General features: G+C 38.8%; 1 protein-coding gene across 4 annotated transcripts in view; it reads left to right on the forward strand.

Moving 5' to 3' along the window:
• nrbp1 (nuclear receptor binding protein 1) overlaps nucleotides 1-22,851 on the forward strand; it is a 91,601-nt gene that overhangs the window by 39,475 nt on the left and 29,275 nt on the right. For all 4 annotated transcript variants that reach the window (XM_034921274.2, XM_034921273.2, XM_034004778.3 and 1 more), the window contains 6 exons: nucleotides 5,019-5,261; nucleotides 6,373-6,495; nucleotides 16,379-16,480; nucleotides 17,056-17,145; nucleotides 21,293-21,333; nucleotides 21,606-21,700. In XM_034921274.2, the coding sequence (XP_034777165.1) occupies nucleotides 5,040-5,261; nucleotides 6,373-6,495; nucleotides 16,379-16,480; nucleotides 17,056-17,145; nucleotides 21,293-21,333; nucleotides 21,606-21,700 (673 nt within the window). In that variant the 5' untranslated portion in view covers nucleotides 5,019-5,039. The remainder of the gene's footprint in view (nucleotides 1-5,018; nucleotides 5,262-6,372; nucleotides 6,496-16,378; nucleotides 16,481-17,055; nucleotides 17,146-21,292; nucleotides 21,334-21,605; nucleotides 21,701-22,851) is intronic.

Raw genomic sequence — 22,851 nt, forward strand, 5'->3', positions numbered from 1 at the left:
TACGAAAACTTTGGTCTACAATCTCTGAACTAATCTTCTCTGTTCAATAATAAACAAACTCTGGCTACTCGCACGGCTGTCAGTGGTTTCGACTGGTTTACTCGCTTCCGTATCTTACCCAGGCTCTCAAATTCAAATTCAAAAATGCTTTATTGGCATGACGAGAGCGCGCAGGTATTGCCAAAGCTTTTATAATACAAAACAGAAATAATAAAACAGAAATAAAATTACAGAACATAACAAACACAAAATCCATTGTCCCCTTCCCTTTGAACAATATAACTACCTCCCTCCCTCCCTCCCTCCTCATCACCAGTAATCCATGGTCGTGTATGCAGGGTGTCACACACTGTCCCTCAGGTTGTGGCAGGCAGACACATACTGTGCTGCTAGATTTGCAGTTCGCTCCTCCTCTCCTAGAATGTCCAATGTACTTTATAATTGTTTTCTAGATTTAGGTTAATTTGTTTCATTTTTTGTGCTGGGAGTTTTTTGTTGGTTGTGTTCTGAAGCTCGCTGGTGTTAATTTGGCTCAATTGGCTGAGCTTCAGTTCCATTCTACTGAGGGGATTCTCTTGTGGGGGCTGTGTGCCTGCTGTAGATGGACCCAGTAGTTGAGCGCTCGTTTCTGTATGGAGTGGAGTAAGGGGAACCGGCCCAATTCAGCCCTGCAAGCGCTATTGGCTGCACTCCTGTGAACCTGCAGGAGGTGTTTACAGAATTCCAGATTCTGGAAATTCTCTATGGGGCTTTGATCCCATTTTTTATAATCAGGGTTCATAATGGGGACCCCAGACTTCACTACCATACAGAAGCATTGGCTTTATTATGCTCTCTCTCTCTCTCTCTCTGTGTATCAGGTCCGTTATTACTGATAATAATGAAATGAGTAACTATTTTATTTTATTTTATTTTGAGGAAAAATAAATCGAGAGTAGTGTCCATTATTGCTTATAAAGACCCTGAGAGTTAACGTGTTTATATCATTGCAATCACTCAGGATAAACAATGTCATGTAATTTGCCGAAACATCAGTATTTTTCAACAAAACTTTCAGGAAGTATTGTAAGGTCCCTCGGGTCATAGAATAACATGTATCTCTAATAAAAGTTATATATTGTGTTGAAAAAAAAGCGAAAAGTTTATTTGGTTCCTGAAGTACTTTTTATAGAAAGAGTCAACTACAGCCAAAAAGCATCTGTTCTTGGGGGAGCATCTCACTGAAAAATGCTCGGTCCTGAAAGGCTTAATGCATGCCTAGGAAGCTACAACAGCATACTTGTGGCTTACCAGGCGCACCTTCTTGGGTCCATTCCTGAGACCCACAAACCCTTGTCTCAACAGCTGGATGAGCTGCGCTTGGTCTCCAGAAACCTGCTCCGGCTGTCAAAGCTCAATGGACAGGCAATAGGCAGCACTGGTGGCTGCTCGCAGGCAACTTTTGGCTCTCCCAAGCACGCATGCTTGACGGAGACAAAACAGCACTGTTGGGCGCGCCGGTCACCCCAGGTTACGTTTGGCCCGGTCGTGGATGAGATGATGCAGTGGTCCCATTGCGCAGAGTCCACCAAAGAACTGGTGCTCCTTCTCCCTAAGCGCCTGCCTCCACCATGTAAGCCTGCAACGCAGTGGCACCCTAAGCCCCAGTTTCACCAGAAACCGGCGCAAAACAAGTGGACCCGCCTGGAATCAGCCTGCACCCGCTTTCTGCGGAAGCAGGCGTGCTTTCAAGCGCACTGTGCCTAGGCAACAGGCGCGGGCTGCACCTCAGGCGATTTTGCTGCCACAGGTTCAAGTCTCCTTTTCCGGGAGCCATCGAGACTACTGGGGCGGGGGGGGGCACGCATTAGGGTCCTCAACTACCTGGACGACTTTGCGCCGAGTCTGCAGCACAGGCACACAGACATACAGAGCTCGTCACCAACCACCTTCATCGGTTGGGCCTCAAGGTGAATTATGCAAAGAGATAGTTGGTGCCCAGATAGTTACCTGTCTAGGAGCGTGCCTGGACTCGGGGGTCATGTTGGCCACCCTGTTAGATGACAGAGTGGAGCGAATAACCGCCTGCCTAGAGCTGTTTCAGCAGGGCACTGCCAGTAGTGGTTTTGCAGAGGCTTATGGACCTGATGGCAGCAGCATCCAACACCCTTCCTCTGGGTCTCCTGCATATGTGCCCCCTGCAGGCCTGGTTCAACCGCATGGCTTGTCAGCCCGTGTTGAATCGCAGCCTCCGGTTGACAGTATCTCAACACTGTCTACAGGCGCTCTTTTGGTGGAGACAGCTGGCCCATCTACGCCGAGGCGTGGTGCTGAGAAGCGTCAGGTAGCAACGGGTTGGGGCAGCGTTTGGAATGGACGAACAGTGCAAGGGGTGTGGCAGTCCCCATGGAAGGGTTGCCACATAAATGTGTGAGAACTGCAGGCAGTGCACGTGTCCTTGCAGAATTTTTTGGAGAAGGTTCGGGGGAGATTAGTGTTTTCTGCAATGGTTAACCCTTTGCGGTCCATTGTCGGACTGGGTCCGACATTGCAATTATTCCTCTCAGGTCCTTTGTCGGACTGGGTCCGACATCATTATAGCAACGCAAAAAACTGGTTTCTAGTCGTTTTTTCACCGGAAAAAGCCGAGAAAACCATTCAATTGCCGAGTGGGAGCGACAGGAGCCGAAACAAGTTGGGGGGGGGGGGGGGAGAAAAAAAAAAAAAAGGCGTATCACATGAATAGTCATATATGGCCCTGGTATCAGATAACGGGGCGGTCATAGTAAACAAGCTGGCTGAGTGCGTCAGCGCACAGAGACTATCATGGACATTTGCAGAGCTTTTTTCAGATGTTATAGTAATAAAATAATGACTTTGATCGCAATATTGAGGAGTTTGGTGATAAAATGAGTGATCCGGAGATGATTGATCGGTATGTACTATTATTTTTATTATTATTTATTTCTTACATAGATGAAAGCGATGGCGAAAGAAAGGGTGTGGCGGGGCTGGAGAAGCCTAGTGAGTGCTTTGTTGATATGCAGGGCCATTTAAACCTGTTTGACTGGATAAATTGGACCTGACGCGCCTGACGCGCACTTAATAAATGGACTGCAAAGGGTTAAAGTTTAAACACAGTCTAAAACCTATTTCTGTATGCTCGTTCGTACGGACAACACGTCTGTGGTGTCCTAAGTCAACCACCAGAGTTGTTTACGGTCACCCAGTCTCCACAGTGTGGCCCACGACAGAGCCTCCTCTCACTCCAGGCAGTTCACCTGGGGTGATAAATTGGGTTGCAGACCTCCTCTCGAGGGGCGTCCCCAGCAGTGCAGAATGGAGACTCTATCCCGAGATTGTGAGCCTCATTTGGGAGAGATCTGGGAGAGCAGAGGTAGCCCTCAGGAGTCGGCACACTTTCCCCTGTGGTTCTCCGTAAAAGGAGACGGGGGTCCTCTAGTAGATGCACTGGCACACCTGTGGAAAGCACATCTACTGTATGTGATTTCCACCGCTTGCGCTGGTCCCGCTGTGTCTGAAGAAAGTCAGACAGGACCAGGCCCGGGTGCTCTTAATAGCCCTATATTGGCCCAGGAGAATTTGGTACTTCTCCCTGATGCATCTCCTGAGCGGACAGCCGTGGGAGCTGCCGAGGCGCCGCGACCTGCTCAGTCACACGCAGGGCACTTTGTGGCACCCCAACCCATCAAGCCTGTGGCTCTGGGTCTGGTCCCTGAATGGCTCCATTGAGCTGTCTGGGGTTATCAAATGGTGTGCAGTTTTCTTGCTTGCAATCACCTCTGCTAAGCGGGTGAGTGAAGTGCAAGCATTCTCTGTATCGAAAACCTGTCATTTTTTTTCAAAGGCCAGAACTAAGGTTACCCTTCGTACTAACCCGGCTTATTGCCAAGACCATCTTGGCTTTTCATGTTAACCAGTTGGTGGAATTGGAGGCTTCCATCCCCCATCTTTCCAATCTGACAGGGAGCGCCAGCTCCAAACGCTTTGCCCATTGCGGGCATTCGCGTATTATGTTGACAGGCCTAAAAGCTGGAGGCAGTCAAAACAATTCTTTGTCTGTTACGGAGCTAAGTCCCAGGGACAGGCTCTGTCTAAACAACGTCTGTCTAACTGGTTGACAGGCACAGTTAAGACTGCTTATGAACTGGCCAATCTGCCCCCGCCAGAGTTCACTAGACATTCCACTAGGGGTCAGGCGACTTCATGGGCTTTGTTCCAGGATGCATCTGTCCAGGACATATGCAATGCAGTGGTGTGGGCTGCCCCCATACTTTTAGTAGGTTCTACAGACTAAATGTCGTAGATCTGCATAACCCTGGGTTTGGCACTAGAGTGCTGAGGGTGGCTTCCCAGTTTCTTCCAGTTTTGCTGGATACTGATTAACAAGCACAAGGCAGTTTGGGCTTAGCTTTGTAGCTCAGTGGTATACAACCATGTCCTTGCGACAGCTTGGGTATACTCACCCATTTTGTAATGGTTAATATTCCCTACTTGAAAGGGAACGTTAGGATATTATCATAACCCTGGTTCCCTGAAATAGGAATATTAACCTTTAACTTCGGGGTCGCGGCGTCGAAGGAAAATAACATCATTGTCAGTGTGCACAGCTCCTTGATGCTCTCGGGGGGCAGAGCAGCATCCACGTCACGCTGCTCTGATGAAGTCTTTGGTATAAAGTATTCAGGTTTGCGTGTCTTAAAAGGAAACAACCATTTTGTAATGGTTAATATTTCTATTTCAGGGAACGAGGGTTATGATAATAACCTAACGATGTACAACTCATAACTTTATTCCGTCGGTTTATGTTGGAATACAATGCAGTAAACATTTATGCACTTGACTTTGTTTGTTATAAGTCTTGCAATACTGTGGTAACTTATTAGTGTCTTCTGCAATGGTTAAAGTTGAAAAACAGTCTAAAACCTATTTCTGTATGCTATGCATACACACAGAGCAGATTTAATACCCAGTTATAGTGTAATGTGCTTCAGCTGCATTTTGTATTGTTGCTACAGAAATCCGGTGTTTGAAGAGGAATGTCTGAGGGAGACGGAAAGTCTGTTCTGGTTCCTGGTTCAGAGGTGAAGCCAGAGTCTGTGTCTGCAGTCCCCGGAGTTTCGCCCATGTCACCTCCAGTCACAGCAGTGGCCCAGGCCCCCCCAGCAACAGAGGATGAGGAGGAGGAGGAGGAAAGTGAAGATGAGTCTGAGATCCTCGAGGAGAGTCCTTGTGGGCGCTGGCAAAAACGGAGAGAGGAGGTAAGAGGAAGGAAAGTAAGCACTGAGTGATTTGATGTGGTTGTGAAACGAATGTTTCACAATTGGTACTGAGATCTGTTTGGGTACCATTGCTTTTCTGGATTAACAAACTTTTTGTGGAAAATTACTTGGGCGGAGGCGGGGTGGGGGAGGTGGTGGGGGACTGAAAATTCTGAAGTAACTGGAGTAGGCATCCATGTGGCTGTAGCTTATATGATTTAAAAAAAAAAAAAAAAAAAAAAAAAAAACATTTTACAGAAATTTAATTTGTATTAAAATGTGCAAATTAGATATAAAATTCAATGTGGGGCTTGCATTTTACGCCTAATATTTCTGTGTTTCTACCAACTGGCCAGTATATTTGCAGTTGTGTGTGACAAAGCCACAGAATTGTCAGTTTAAAATTATTTAGCACACTTGACATTTAATATAAAACCTAGCTATATAAAAAAAAATTACTTTCTTTCTGTGTATGCAGCTAAAGTAAAGAATTTATGTGTTTGCTGATCTATGGGTCAAACAAGTTGTGTTGCATTGTGGAAAAGGACTGCCTAACTGTATGTCCGTTCATTATTGGGCGCAGAAAATAAAACTGTATTTCCATCTTGCAGTGGGGGGGCAACGGGCGGGCGGGGGACAGAATGTATGTTGGGTTATACAGTATTCAGTAATGTATGCTTTGTACAAAATTGAATGTTAAACAATCTCAATCTAAATTGCACTACAGAGATCTACAGTAACGTGCAAGATCCAATTATCATAACTACAACCTACTCTTTACTAATCCTTCAACTTAATGTGTATTTCGAGGCAATGGCCGTTTCACTTATTTTTCAGATTTGCCATTTGTCAACAAATCCCAAGATAACAGTAGCCTATGCTCATGTTCTTGCAGATATTTCCGGTGGACAACAGATTCAGCTTCTAAATTAATAAACCTTTTTTTATATTTCATTTTATTTATTCACTTCTAATTAAATCAAATACTACTGGTACAATAGCATTCCAAGTTTCTTTATTTTTCTTTTTTTTTCCTGCATGCTTTGTATGTTGGTTATATTTGTGAGCTAATTTACCTGTAATTTATTTCAGATTTGTCTGTGTTTTGCAGGTTAACCAGAGGAATGTCCCAGGGATTGACAGTGCCTACTTGGCAATGGACACAGAGGAGGGAGTGGAGGTTGTGTGGAATGAGGTTCAGTTCTCTGAGAGGAAAAACTTCAAACTACAGGAGGTGTGTCCAGCAGTTGTGTAAATAAAAGGGGGTGAACTCTTTACTGAAACTGGTACAGGTCCAGAGAATTGTAGTTGACTGTTAAGAAAGACTACAAAAAGTCTGGTTCCTTATGCAGCACTCTCTTTATAATTTGCCCAGACTTAAACTTTGTATCTTGTGTTACTGGCCATATTGTGGTCTCCTAGACTTTTTAAACCATCATCTAGTGCACTGTGAGGCTTGGACTGCTTTTCCTGGTTCACTTTTACTTCCTCATTCATGTCAAGGATTATATAAAGGATAGGACAATGATGTCACAAATGGGCGGGTCTAACAGTGGAGCTCTTGCCTGGAGCTCAGAAGAGCACTTTGACAGTGCACTCGCAGTGCGTTTTACCTATTTACACTTGCCTTGGCAAAATGTTTTTTGCAATATTTCAACTTTCATTCGCATAAGTAACTGAACTAGCAGAGAGCAAAGCTTTAAATTCCGCAGGATAGATAACGGACATCTTTTTTGTCAGTGACAAACAGCTTGGTGTCTTTAAATACCGTAATGTAATCCAACGTTAACATAGAAGCTTACATGTGGGGAAAAATATTTGTTATTTTTATACTTTTACTACCCAGTCAGGGTATTGATTTGTCAAGGTACAAGAAAGGCTAGGATTTCACCATTAGTTAGTTGGCCTATTCAAACAACTGTATTGTGAAAACTGCACCATGGAGCAATGACATTTATACACATACAAATGGGACCATTTTAAACACGTTGTCCCATTTGTATGTGCACCAACAGGCCAAACAGACCAACTAACTTTATAAGCACCCTGTATTTTAAACAATTGTTACTACCTACTGTATAGCCATAGCCCTACGAGCAGACTTGCTCCCATACTGAACACAATTACCATTGTCTATAAAACTAGCGTTTTTTACAAGCATATGCAGTGTAATTTTAGCTAGTCTCTTTGTTATTTTTTGACAAACTCAATGGCCTCGAGCCGTTGGGTTATGGTGCGGTAACTTGGGATTGGATACTTGTTCTGTCAATTAGATCATAATGACGATCTTACAATCACAGACTTAACCCTTTGCGGTCCTATGTCGGACCTGGTCCGACATTGCAATTATTCCTATCCGGTCCATTGTCTGACCCTGTCCGACATCGTCAAAAAAACGCAAAAAACTGGTTTCTAGTCGTTTTTTCTCCGGAAAAAGCCAAGAAAACCATTCAATGGCTGAGTGGGAGCGACAGGAGCCGAGACAAGCCGATAAAAAAAATAAATAAATAAAAAAAGGCGTATCTCATGATTAGTCATACTTGCCCCTGGCATCACATAGGGGCGGTCATAAGGAAACAAGCTGGATGGTACTGCATCAGCGCTCAGAGAATATCACGGACATTTGCAGAGCTTTTTTGAGATGTTATAGTAATAAAATAATGACTTTGATCGCATTATTGAGGAGTTTGGTGATAAAACGAGTGATCAGGAGATGATTGATCGGTATGTACGACTATTATTATTATTATTATTTATTTCTTAGCATATGTGAAAGCTATAGCGAACGAAAGGGTGGGGCGGGGCTGGAGATGCCTAGTGAGTGCTTTGTTGATATGCAGGGCCTTTTAAACCCGTTTGACTGTGGGGGGGATACTGACGCGCACTTAATAAATGGACTGCAAAGGGTTAATAATAATCAATTTCTTCTAACAAAATTGAAAATAACATTTATATTGTTGTAACACATGACTAAGGTCCACATCTAATCAACCTGTGGAATCAAACTGAAGAATGACCTTTTTTGTTGGATGACCAGTCCATAATATATTTTCTATATAAACTATAATTGATACATAATGTTACATAAATACTATTTAAAATGTACCCTTTCTTAGGTATTCATATCCATTCAGACCACTTGCAATTCTAATCTTTAAACTGTCAGTAATTGTTGAAGAACCCCATTTATAGACATCTTGTTCTGAGCCAGGTGGGTAAAGTCTGTAAAATTCAATGAATAAAAGACATTTGGTTCTAAATCTATTTAAAAAATCATTAAAAGAAAGGAGAACCTAGTCTGAGATTCTATGCAACAACTGAATAACTCAAATGGAAAAAACTAAGAAATGCAGTCTTTAATTTACCTGCTCTTAAGGCACTTAATTTGATCTGGACCAGCATTTGTTCATGTCCGAAAGAAGAAAAAAAAAGCATCAAGACTAATTTTATAAATATTGGAGTACATCGGGTTAGAGAATGAGAGAACATTCATGGACTCTTATATAAAGATCAAATTAGATGCCTTGTTTAAGTTCTTTGGCCACCATCACACTTGCTAATGACAGTAAAACAACTGAATCCCAATGAAATTATTTGGCACTTCCCTTTCTAGCCAACTCAGCTTTGTTTATTAATGAATTGGTCTTTGTCTTTTGACAGATAGTCTTTGGAATTGAAGGGTTCTCCCAGTTAATTCCATTGCTTCGTCCTCTGATAGATCAGGGCTGGGGTACAAAGAAGAAAGTCAATTGAAGTGCAAGGAATTGTACTGCATTTGTAATCAATAGCTTCTTTTTGAGAATCAAGGCAAACAGTAGAGGGTGCTTCTTTCACACAGGAAAGATCCACATTTGTTTCACTTGAGGAAAAAACTGTATTGTGTATTGCTGACTCTGAATGAACATTTCCTTGTCAATGTATTTTATTTTATCCTTAAGTTCTACAAGAATGCAACCATATCTGTCATCCAAGCATTTGATATGCCATCAGTACGGTTAACCAGATAATGTTTCATCGGTGTAAATTAAGTGGTACGAAATTATCCTCTTGTCTGTCTTCAGTTGTTTACTGAGATTTCGGTAACTAACAAATCATACACACCTATAAAGACAGCGATTTAAAATAAATAAATAAATAACGTGTGCCACATTATCGTTGAATCCTGCATTGTATGACCGTATACATTTCATAATGTTACAACCACAATCGAGCTGTTTTGAAAATGAAGGCTAATTCCAGCACAGCACCGCTACATTTAAAAGATTCATGCAACATGTTACACTAACTGTTTTGTTCATAAATGTCAGCTCGCAAACCTGCCTTTTCACTGCATTTAAATGCTGTACAATTTTGAAGAAATTAGCCAAGAAGTAGTAACAGAATAATGGATATCGACCAAGAAAAAAAAGTGAGAGCGGCGACAGAGTTCATCAAACATGTTCTTGTTATTAAATACAACAGTTACGTTCAGTATTGGATTTGTGTATTTTATTTAAATAAGAACTGCACACATTGGAGGGATGTATTAAAATGGATGTGCGTCTGGGCGGATATATAGGATTCGGATTCGGTTCACCGAATCCTAAGTATTCGGCCGAATCCAAACCATGCTCAAGTAGATATTCGGGCCGAATCCGAAACCAAATCCTAGATTCGGTGCATCCCTTATACATACATACATACATACATACATACATACATACATAGCCTATAGAAAGTCTACACCCCCTCAAATTTTTCACCTTTTGTTGCCTTACAGCCTGGAATTAAAATAGTTTTTTGTTTTTTTTTCATTTATCTATACATCCTACCCCAGAACTTCCAAGTGAAAAAAATATTCTAGAAATTTGTAGAAAATTAAAAATAAAAACTGAAATAGCTTGTGGATAAGTGTCCAACCCCCCTTGTAATAGCAATCCTAAATTAGCTCAGGTGTAACCATTCGCCTTCAAAATCACACACCAAGTTAAGTGGCCTCCACCTGTGTTAAATTGTAGTGATTCACATGATTTCAGGATAAATTCAGCAGTTCCTGTAGGTTCCCTCTGCTGGGTAGTGCATTTCAAAGCAAAGACTCAACCATGAGCACCAAGGCGCTTTCAAAAGAACTCCGGGACAAAGTTGTTGAAAGGCACAGATCAGGGGATGGGGTATAAAAAAATATCAAAGGCCTTGAATATCCCTTGGTGCACGGTCAAGACGATTAAGAAGTGGAAGGTGTATGGCACCACCAAGACCCTGCCTAGATCAGGCCGTCCCTCCAAACTGGATGACCGAGCAAGAAGGCTACCAAGAGGCCAATGGCAACTTTGCAAGAGCTACAGGCTTTTATGGCCAAGACTGGTCAAAGTGTGACAACAATATCCCATGCACTCCACAAATCTGGCCTGTATGGTAGGGTGGCAAGAAAGAAGCCATTACTCAAGAAAGCCCACCTTGAATCCTATTTTGAACTATGCAAAAAAACACTCACAAGATTCTGTAGCCATGTGGCAAAAAGTTTTGTGGTCTGATGAAATTAAAATGGAACTTTTTTGGTCTAAATGCAAAGCGTTATGTTTGGCGCAAACCTAACACAGCACATCACCCAAAGAACACCATCCCTGCTGTGAAGCATGGTGGTGGCAGCATCATGTTATGGGGTTGTTTCTCATTGGCAGGGATTGGGGCACTTGTCAGGATAGAAGGGAAAATGAATGGAGCAAAGTACAGAGAAGTCCTTGAGGAAAAGCTGCTGCCCTCTTGAAGAAAGCTGAAACTGGGACGGTTCACCTTTCAGCATGACAATGACACAAAGCACACAGCCAAAGCTACACTGGAGTGGCTAAGGAACAAAAAGGTAAATGTCCTTGAGTGGCCCAGTCAGAGCCCCGACCTAAGTCCAATCGAAAATTTGTGGCATGACTTGAAGATTGCTGTCCATCAACGCTCCCCAAGGAACTTGATAGAGCTTGAACAGTTTTGTAAAGAAGAATGGTCAAATATTGCCAAATCTAGGTGTGCAAAGTTGGTAGAGACCGATCCCAACACTTACAGCTGTAATTGCTGCCAAAGGTGCTTCCACCAAGTATTAACTCAGGGGGGTGGAGACTTATCCAATTCTGATATTTCAGTGTTGTTTTTTTAAAAAAAAATTCTCAATAAAAACCTAATTTTTCCCCTTAACAGTGTGGAGTATGGTGTGTAGATTAGTGGAAGAAAATCCTCCTTTAAATGCATATATATATACTGTGTGTGTGTGTGTGTGTGTATATATGTATATATGTATATATATATATATATATATATATATATATATATATATATATATATATATATATATATATATATATATATATATATATATATATAATGTATGTAAAGTTTGAGAAAAAGGAAAACTGCTGTCTACCAAAATGATCAATAAGAAAAAAGAAAAGGATATTTCAGGTACTTAAAAAGGTAGAATAATTGATTACAAAATGTATTCAATCAGCCAAGCATCGTATTGTTTCACCAATATATAGCTTGTTACATTTGATGTAGCCAATGCAATATACTATTCCTTTACTAATGCAAGTAAAAGTATCATGGATAGTAAATGAGGATTTTGCTCCCTTAACTACTGTGTTGCTGTGAATGTATTTACAAATTGCACAACGTGACCTATTGCATGGAAACGTACCCTTAAGATTGGGTGCTCTCTGATGCTCTCTTAGATGCTCTCTTAGATTTTTGTCTCTTCTGTATGACATTAGGGGAGGGTTATTGAAAATAGGAGCTGTAGAAAGATCATCTTGAAGAATGCTAAAATTTCTTTGTATGATGTGTTGTACTTTTTTGGTCATAGGATGATATGTAAGAACAAGGGGAATACGATTGTTGGTATTCTGTGTTTTGGTTTTGTACGAGGCATCCTTTCTGTTTATTGTCGATACTCTTAAAACGACGCTTGGCTGATCGCTTCGTGGAACATCTGAGAAGTATACGAATTAACACCTCTACCTTTCCTGTCTCCAGACATTTTAACAGAAATGACCACACTATAGAAGACATCACAATTTGTGGGATGGTTCATTTGCTATGGAACTAATGCTGTCAGGAAACAAAAGGAATGTGAACTTATTTTCAAACTAGGCACTTTGGAGCCATTTGGAATGAACATTCTATTCTGAGGTCATCATCATCATCATCATCATCAACAACATTCTGGAATTTTGTTTAAAAGACTACTTGTTTGTTTTTTATCAACTTCTTAAGCACTGTTTTTTTGTATTCAGCCGATAAAGGACTTGTAGTCCGAAACGTCCTGATGATTGATTTGTAATCAATTATTCTACCTTTTTAAGTACCTGAAATATCCTTTTCTTTTTTCTTGTATATGTATGTATGTATGTATGTGTGTGTGTATACATACATACATACATACATACATACATACATACATACATACATACATACATACATACATACGTATGTGTGTATATACACTACCGTTCAAAAGTTTGGGGTCACTTAGAAATTTCCTTGTTTTCCATGAAAACATACATGAAATGAGTTTGAATAGGAAATATAGCAAAATGAATAGGAAATAGTCATTGACAAGGTTAGAAATAATGATTTTTAATTGAAATAATAATTGAGTCCTTCAAACTTTGCTTTCGTCAAAGAATGCTCCATTTGAAGCAATTACAGCCTTGCAGACCTTTGGCATTCTAGTTGTCAATTTGTTGAGGTAATCTGAAAAGATTTCACCCCATGCTTCCTGAAGCACCTCCCACAAGTTGGATTGGCTTGATGGGCACTTCTTACTTACCATACGGTCAAGCTGCTCCCACAACAGCTCAATAGGGTTGAGATCCGGTGACTGTGCTGGCCACTCCATTATAGACAGAATACCAGCTGACTGCTTCTTCCCTAAATAGTTCTTGCATAGTTTGGAGCTGTGCTTTGAGTCATTGTCCTGTTGTAGGAGGAAATTGGCTCCAATCAAGCGCCGTCCACAGGGTATGGCATGGCGTTGCAAAATGGAGTGATAGCCTTCCTTCTTCAAGATCCCTTTTACCCTGTACAAATCTCCCACTTTACCACCACCAAAGCACCCCCAGACCATCACATTGCCTCCACCATGCTTGACAGATGGCGTCAAGCACTCCTCCAGCATCTTTTCATTTGGTCTGCGTCTCACGAATGTTCTTCTTTGTTATCCGAACACCTCAAACTTAGATTCGTCTGTCCATAACACTTTTTTCCAATCTTTCTCTGCCCAGTGTCTGTGTTCTTTTGCCCATCTTAATCTTTTCTTTTTATTGGCCAGTCTGAGATATGGCTTTTTCTTTGCAACTCTGCCTAGAAGGCCAGCATCCCGGAGTCGCCTCTTCACTGTTGACGTTGAGACTGGTGTTTTGCGGGTACTATTTAATGAAGCTGCCAGTTGAGGACCTGTGAGGCGTCTGTTTCTCAAACTAGACACTAATGTATTTGTCCTCTTGCTCAGTTGTGCACCGGGGCCTCCCACTCCTCTCTCTTTTCTGGTTACAGCCAGTTTGCGCTGTTCAGTGAAGGGAGTAGTACACAGCGTTGTACGAGATCTTCAGTTTCTTGGCAATTTCTCCAAACAAGAATAGACTGACTAGTTTCAGAAGAAAGTTCTTTGTTTCTGGTCATTTTGAGCCTGTAATTGAACCCACAATTGCCGATGCTCCAGATACTCAACTAGTGTAAAGAAGGCCAGTTTTATTGCTTCTTTAATCAGCACAACAGTTTTCAGGTGTGCTAAAGGGTTTTCTAATGATCAATTAGCCTTTTAAAATGATAAACTTGGATTAGCAAACACAACGTGTCATTGCAACACAGGACTGATGGTTGCTGATAATGGGCCTCTGTATGCCTATGTAGATATTCCATTACAAATCAGCCGTTTTCATTCTACAATAGTCATTTACACATTAACTTTTGAACGGTAGTGTGTGTGTATATATATATATATATATATATATATATATATATATATATATATATATATATATATATATATATACAGTGCCTTTAAAAGTATTCAGACCCCTGACCAATTCTGTCATATTACTGAATTACAAATGGCACATTGAAATTTCATTCTGTTATTTTAACACTGAAACTCAAAATCAATTATTGTAAGGTGACATTGGTTTTATGTTGGGAAATATTTTTAATAAAAATAAAACTATATATATATATATATATATATATATATATATATATATATATATATATATATATATATATATATATATAGAGAGAGAGAGAAAAATTAGATTTTTGTAAACCTTTTAAAATTATGTTGCCATGCTAATGAAAAGGAACATGCAATTTCCATATTTTGCTGCCTTAAAATAAGTCTTATACACGGGAGAAAAGTTAACGACAAACATTAAAGACAAAACCCAAGTTTTTGTATTTCTTACCATTTCTAATACTATTATTATTATTATTATTATTATTATTATTATTATTATTTATTATTATTAATTTATTTCTTAGCAGACACCCTTATCTAGGACGACTTACAATTGATACAAGATATCACATTATTTTTACATACAATTACCCATTTATACAGTTGGGTTTTTACTGGAGCAATCTAGTTAAAGTACCTTGCTCAAGGGTACAGCAGCAGTGTCCCCCACCTGGGATTGAACCCACGACCCTATGGTCAAGAGTAAAGAGCCCTAACCACTACTCCACACTGCCGCACTAAGTAGAAATAATTATGAAGTTTTAAAACTACAGATACCTTCAAATTATTAATAAATTGTAACATCATACATGCCACTGACTCGCTAGGTCATTGTAGTATGACCTAGCGAGTTGAACACCAATCATGAAGTCGGCATTTGTTTGACCGTGTTGCCATAGTAAACAAATGCACTGCGCTGATAAATGTATGAATTCACTGTGAAATACTGTAAGGAAAATAAAATGCCTATTTTTAAGAAGCTGAGAGCAACTTTTATTTTTTGCTTACAAACTCAGCTGTCAATTCGCCAATGCCTGCCATTACTACATTTTTCAGTTCCTAAAATATTTAGACGGAACACACCCAACCACTACATCTCCCATGTAAACCATTTAAAATGTTTTAAGTAGAACATAAATGTACTTACATATATTCGCAGTGAATGCACTTTAAAAAGTCAAACCGGCAGCGTCACTAAACCAGCGAAAACACAGTATTAGATTTTAAGCAATTACTAAATACAATGAAAGTCAGTCAGTTACTTACCATTGCCTAGTTAGTATCCTTTCGTCTCTGTTCCACCCAGGATAAAACGTCAGGAAAAATAGCAAATATCTTTTCAAAGGACAGCAATTTTAATTTGTCAGCATTCGGCCAGCGCTCTTAATCCTGTTCACTCAATGCCTTTTTACTAAACAAAAGTCTTAAAAGTGTGTGCATATTTATTTTGCCATGTTGACCGCTGCACTACTACTAACTTACTTTAAAATTGCACATTAAAATAAACGTCTGGGACTTTTCAACAGGCTTTCAACAGATCTGCGCCAACTGCCTCGCAAGCTGATTTGTTGTGTGTGAGGAAAATCCGACCCAAATATTGCATCACAATTACTACTTTGATTTGATTGGCTAAAGCCTGCGGCATTAAAAAAAAATTGCTATTTGACCTAAACTTAAACACCCACCCTCCGGGCAGACAGTTTTTATATAAATGTACTTAAAGTTGGCATTCACATTGGCGCAGGTTGCTCTGCATAGTATATCGCGCCCTCCCCCCGTCTTCTTTTTTTTTTTTTTTTTTTTTATTTAATTATAAAATGAGAAATAGTTATTTTTTATTCATCACCACTTTAAGAATTGTAGCAGTACAAATAGAATTAAAATGTGTTTTTTTTGGTTTTTTTGGTTTTTTTTTTTATTGTAGACTGTATCCGCCAACTGTTCTGGACAATTACATTTTACACTACATTCTGAAATTTTTTTTTAAAAAATCCTGGACTTAAGTCTTAAATGCAATTGCTGGTTTAAAAAACACAATTAAGCTACTTTATAGCTGGTTAGTTAAAACATTTGAATTCTTCATGTGTTCTTCAAAGCATGTTATTTTTTTCAAGGTTGTAACTTGAAAATGTTTTTTCAGGAGAAGGTTAAAGCTGTTTTTGACAACTTGATCCAACTGGAGCACCTGAACATTGTAAAATTCCATAAGTACTGGGCAGACGTGAAGGAAAATAGAGCCAGAGTAAGTTTTGGGATGCTTTTTGTTCTTTTAGTTAAGATATTTACATTTATTTGGTGATTCTTGTGCAGGAATGTCCCCAAATCATACAGGATATAATGATAATATTTTGAGACTATAAATTATATGTATGCATTATATATTCCTATTAACTTGATATCTTCCCTATATTGTTTGTTTATTTCCAGTTTACTTTCAGTGTAAACATTTCCTGGGATATTGCAGAACACAAATTGGCATGTGTGCTGAAAATTAGATCAGACATTGATAAATTGGCAAATCAGAAGTGAAATCCACTGTGTGTGAATCAGATTGAATTACAAACTGCTCTTTAATAACAATAATAATAATAATAATGTTTGAACCACTCCATATGTGTACCACCAGTACTGTACATGATGGCCACACATTGTATTTAGTCTCGTGATTTTTATGGACATATTTTGCCTTCCAAATCTAGATATAACCTGGTTGTAATTTAAACAGCAAAAACAATTAATTTTTGTTATAGTAATAATGAAAACAATGTTGAAGGCTCTGGCCTGCACCTGTTACTTACATTCACTTACATTTTTCAGGTAATTTTCATTACGGAGTACATGTCATCCGGAAGCTTGAAGCAGTTCTTAAAGAAGACAAAAAAAAATCACAAAACCATGAATGAGAAGGTATGTGCTTTACTAGGTATCTATCTTTTATTAGGGTTGCAGTGATACAAGAGTGTTCACATCACATTCAAGCTTACTATGTAAGCGATAAACAATGTTGAATCTGTAAAAATAATTTACGGTTTACCTCTGGATTATTTTCTTACTGATTCAACACTTTAAGTTGTTTGTCACTTAAAATGTCTTAATTTATACTTGTTCGATTTTAATAAGATTCAATTGATTGTTAATTTGGCAATTGGATTTGTTGTTTGCTCGTTATGCTTCAAACTGTTAAATGAGTTCCTCATTAGGAAAAAAATGCAAAAAGCAAAGGAATGTGAGTCAGCAACGGAAAGTAAAAGTTATTGCTCGTTTTGACGAACCCTAACCCTTTGCGGTCCTATGTCGGACCTGGTCCTACATTAATTATCCCTTTCCAGTCCGATGTCGGACCTGGTCCGACATTACAATTTTCCCTTTCCAGTCCGATGTCGGACCCTGTCCTACGTCATCAAAAAGACAGGTCTCTAGTTTTTTCTCCAGAAAAAGCCAAGAAAACTTTTCAAAAAAAAAAAGGGGCATATCTGAGCAGTACACAGAGGCCCTGCACCACAGAGATAACACGGCCATAAAAAAAAATAAGATAGCTGCATCCAGTGCTCAAAGAATATCACAGGCATTTGCAGAGCTTTTTGAGATGTTATAGTAATAAAATAAGGACCTGGATCGCATTAAGGGGTTTGGTGATAAAATGAGTGTTCAGGAGAGGATTTATCAGTGTGCACTAGTATGAAGAGGTATGTGATAAATACAGTGAACAAGGGGTGGGGCTTGGCTGGAGATGCAGTACTAAGTGTCCTATTGATATGCAGTGCCTTTTAAACCTGTTTTACTGTGAAAAAAATACTTTTAAACAGCGCTTGTAAAGTAAACAGTGTGTGTGAAAATAAATTGGACCTGACGAGCCTGACAAGCGCTGAATAATTGGACCGTTAAGGGTTAAACCAGATGAAGAACGAAATATCCTTGTCGACGATCGTTCAGTAAGTGGGTTGTAAACTTGGTTAAACAAAAGAAACACAAGTTTACAGGAATCGCAAGTGTTACGTTTGACGTGTAATACTATAAATACTTGTTGAAATGATAGTTGCATAATAAAATGGTCTTCGCTATTCTGTTGCATTGTTCTGACTGTGGTTTCGTTGACTAATCAGTTTTCTGTGGATTTATCCTATATTAATAACTGGATTTGTTAATCAACAATATCTGCCCCGTACTCCCCTTCTCTTCAAAGCCACACAGCCACTTTTAGTTAGACGATTGGATGAATTAATCAATGAAAAGATCGAAGGGTGAGCTCACAGAAATGTAATTGTATGTATGTATGTATGTATGTATGTATTTATATGTACAGGAAATTAACCCATTGAGGCCGAGGCCTTATTTACAAGGGGGTCTTGTCATGCACAGACACAATCATACATTAAACAACACAATTAATATTTGTGTGATCCAGCCTTAGAAAGTAACAACAAATAAAGAAAGGAGCAGTAATACAGCATTTTTTTCTCTCCTTTAATGTGGACTAAAAGAAAACAATGGAAAGGAGTTTTAAGCAAATACTGAATACACTCTTTATAACCAAAAAATGAGAGGTTATCAAATTCCGTTCTTGAACCATGTGAAAGTGTTAAAGGTTTTTGGGAGTCAATAAGAAAAAGCCAATTCTCCTAATCGTGTCCGTATCCTTGGGACTACCAAGCTACCAGAATCATGAGATCGCAAACTGTAGCCGTATTGACTTTTTTGACCAAAGTGTTAAGATAACCGGGAGCCATACCTTTAATAACTTTATTAAATACATTTTACCTTTCCCCTCCCTCCCCACAATAACATTATGGAAAATAATTATATATATATATATATATATATATATATATATATAAATAAATAAAATAATTTCATATACAGTAGAACCTCAGAGTTCCAAACCGGTCTACTGAACAAGTATGCAATCACTCAACCATGCATGCAATTCAACCAGTTAGGCACTCCTATTTACTAGCGCCTTGATGGTCATGAAGGAAAAATTACTGAGACCAACAAATGTATCCAGACAAAGGTGATGCAGATTTCAAGAAAGTATGGGCAATTTTACTAAGAACATTTTAGTTTTAAACACAGCACAGGTTTTTAAAGGAGGCTGAATGACTGAGCAAGCTGCACAAACGCATTGTGTTTAAAATAAAATAAGAACAAGCTTTACGTTAACCCATGTTTTTCTGGACGTATTAAAGCCATTGAAAACTGATTTTCAAAGTACAGACATTTCACACTTACGGACAACCATTCCCAAGGGGTTCATTACTCTCGGAGGTTCTGCTGTACTTCCTTTCTGATTTATTTTGGTGACTTACATTGACCTCTGACCTGACATGACTGCCATCTTGAAGACAGTACACATTGGCCGGGTTTCCACGTAGTTTAGAAACTCCAAATTCTCTTTCCGCAGTCATGATTCATGTGACACAACAGCACATACCATGCACATTCCTCATGCTATAGGAAGTGCGCATCTAAAACCGTGTGACTTTAAAGGGGGGGGAAACGTGTCCAGAGGCCGTACTTTATGCTTAGAAGACAAGTAAAAAGGTCTAATTAAGCAAATTATCAGTTCAGTTAAGGGTTTAAGTAATTAAGAACTCAGTTGGAATGAAAACCAGCAGATACAGTGGGTCCCCAGGACTAGGATTGGGAAACCCTGTTTTAGAGGACAGATCTCAAACCCCAGTGCACTGGAGTGGCCATTTTAAAAAGAGCTTTGAAACAGACTTTAAAGTTAGAAGTGTAAAAAGTTGTCAGGATGTTAACAATGAAAAGAAAAATGACAGGTACGTTATTTAAACAGTTGTAGCAACACGTGGGGACATAAAATGCTATATTTTACTGAACCCTGCTACTTACTCCTTTTTTTAAGTAACTTGGTTTTAGCTTTTAAATGCAGTCTTGTTCTTTTGTACCGTTTTTCAACAGTTTAGAAATTATTTTTTTTTGTTTTGTTTTCTAAATATAAAAGCACTTTAGGCATGGTAAGATGGCATCATCAGCGGCAGCTACAGGAATGCAGTTCAGAATGGAGTACAAGATGGAGTTCAAGAGATGAGTGCAAGAGAGCGATCAATTTGAGCTCAGTTTAAATTACCCGGCCAAAATACGCAGATACAGTTAATTGTCCAGTCATTTAAGCAATATCTGAGAGAGGTGCTTCAACACAACCTAAAAACTTTGTGGAAGCCCAGTGTAAGAAAGCTGTATGATATCAGTAATCGCGCAATGCCAAATCGGAACGGACAGAAACATTTAAATATACCCTCCCGTATTTTTTATGTTAATTTGATTTATTTCCATTTGGAATGAGAATTTATCTGGCTAAAAGAAAACTACATGGAAACCCACGCTACCTGAAAGGTACGACCAAAATAGCATGAGAAACCCGGCCATTGAGTTATTGTCATAATTTGGTACACAGCTGTATTCTTGACCTTCTTGCTTAAGTTCCATTACCATGGTGTCAAGTAAAACTGAACCCTTTCACTGCCACCTTGTTTAAACCTCTGGACATATCAATGATACTGACAACATGCTTTGACAGTGTAGTTTTTTTCGGTGTACTGCTGTATTCTATGATTCTCTCAATACAGTTTAATTACAGGGGGTGTCCAGTAGAAATTAACCATTTCACACCCACATTATTTCAACCTCTGGATGTTTCAATGATACATATCTTTTTCGCAATCATGTTTTTTATAAACCACTCAATCTGACATGACATTACCCTTTTGATGCAATACGATTCACATTTCTATAAACCATTAAATTAAAAAAACAGTAATACAGATCTCTCGCTCTATATATCTGTATATATTATGAAAATTTCAGGTAATACTAAAATACTGTTTTATGCCTCTCAGCAGAAAATGAGTAATTCATTTTTGTAATTGTATAAAATGTAGGATATAAATAAAAAGAACAAAGAGGATGTGAAAATAGTAAAAATGAAAACCACAGAAAACCCACCTTGCACTGCCATACTCCAAAGACTAGGCCAGCTTGCACTACATTCGTCTGAGTTTGTGTAACATTCCACATTGTTTTTGTTTTCTAGGCATGGAAAAGGTGGTGTACCCAGATATTATCTGCCCTCAGGTTGGTCCATAAACTTGTGTGTGTGTTTTCTTCTCATTTTATCAGCCTATTTTACTCTTTTTAGTTATTACAATACTGTGTTTTACATTACCTTTCCTATTTTTTATATAGCATATTTTGAGTATTTGTGAAACACAGATTTTGAAGTTTGCACAGTAAATGTTCTGAGTTTTTGGATTTTGATTTATGTACATTTTGGATTTAAAGTATTTTGCTCTTGGATTTTTGACAGCAGCCTCACTCGGTGCATCTACTTTTTATTTCCTCTCTAGCTACCTCCACTCTTGTGATCCTCCCATCATCCATGGCAACTTGACATGTGACACCATCTTCATCCAGCACAACGGGCTCATCAAAATTGGATCAGGTAGAAACATGGGGCAGTGCTAAATCCTGTTGTGGGTAGTTAAGCATAAACTTTTTTTATTGAACCTGAGGCACAGGTGAACAAGAGGTGTATAGTAATATATTAAATCTTGGCGCAAAACTTGCCTAGAAAAGGGACGCATGGAGAAAGATATTTTAGAGGCTAATTGTAATACATTAGCAAAAACTTAAAGAAAAGAAAAACAAACAAATCAAATAATAAGCACACTGCGAGAGTCACTTCATGAAGTCCCATATGATGCAGTCCTGCAAAGGAAACAAATGTCCTGCAAAGCATTTTAGGTGCACATAGTAAAGTATTGAATATATATCTCTAACATATAATAAGGCTACTATGCCATTCAGAATGTTTTTCAAGATATTTCAATATGAATATTTCTAAATTCTCAAAATATAATAAACACTTTTTTATAATGGTATAAAAGCTGGTATGCTAAAGAACTATTTATTTCAACGATGATAATTCCAGAAAGTGAACAAAGTCACTCTATCCACACCAGTAAATTTAATTGGCAATAACATTGAGTAACTCCACACAGTAAAGCGCAATAAAGCCAACACCTATCTGCTGCATACAGTACTAGGCATTCATTCAGATAATAGCAAGATTATATAGTACACTGTTAACTTTTCCAATAGTTTAATACCTTGATAAATAAATAATGAAATTGAGTTCACAAAGAAAGAAAAGACATAGAACATGAAATAAAAATCAGTTGGGCACTAATTGAACAAGATTGCTTGACTTCTAAACAAATCTTTCAATTACAAATCTTTCAATTATGTATGTATAAATCTTACACTTGCTAGTTTTCTTAAAACTTAGTTAGACTAGTCTTTAACTCTGGTCTGCAGTTGATAGGCCAACAACAAGCAATATTGTATTAAGAACTCAATTAGGCAACTGGCAATTACTTAGCAGTTAACAGCTAGTATTAAACACTTTAAGAAGCATTGACTTTTATGGTTCTTTAAACAACAGACCATAAAGTGATAGTAGTGTAATGATTAATCGACTATCAAAGCATGACTTGTGTATCGCGATAGAGCAGTAAACATGCCAAATTATATTTAGGGCTTCTAGTTTTCGGGTTTCATTTTCCATCTCTGTCCCTCCCTTTAAACCTTAAT

This window comes from Acipenser ruthenus, chromosome 5 (genome assembly GCF_902713425.1).
Source record: "Acipenser ruthenus chromosome 5, fAciRut3.2 maternal haplotype, whole genome shotgun sequence".
Classification (NCBI taxonomy): domain Eukaryota; kingdom Metazoa; phylum Chordata; class Actinopteri; order Acipenseriformes; family Acipenseridae; genus Acipenser; species Acipenser ruthenus.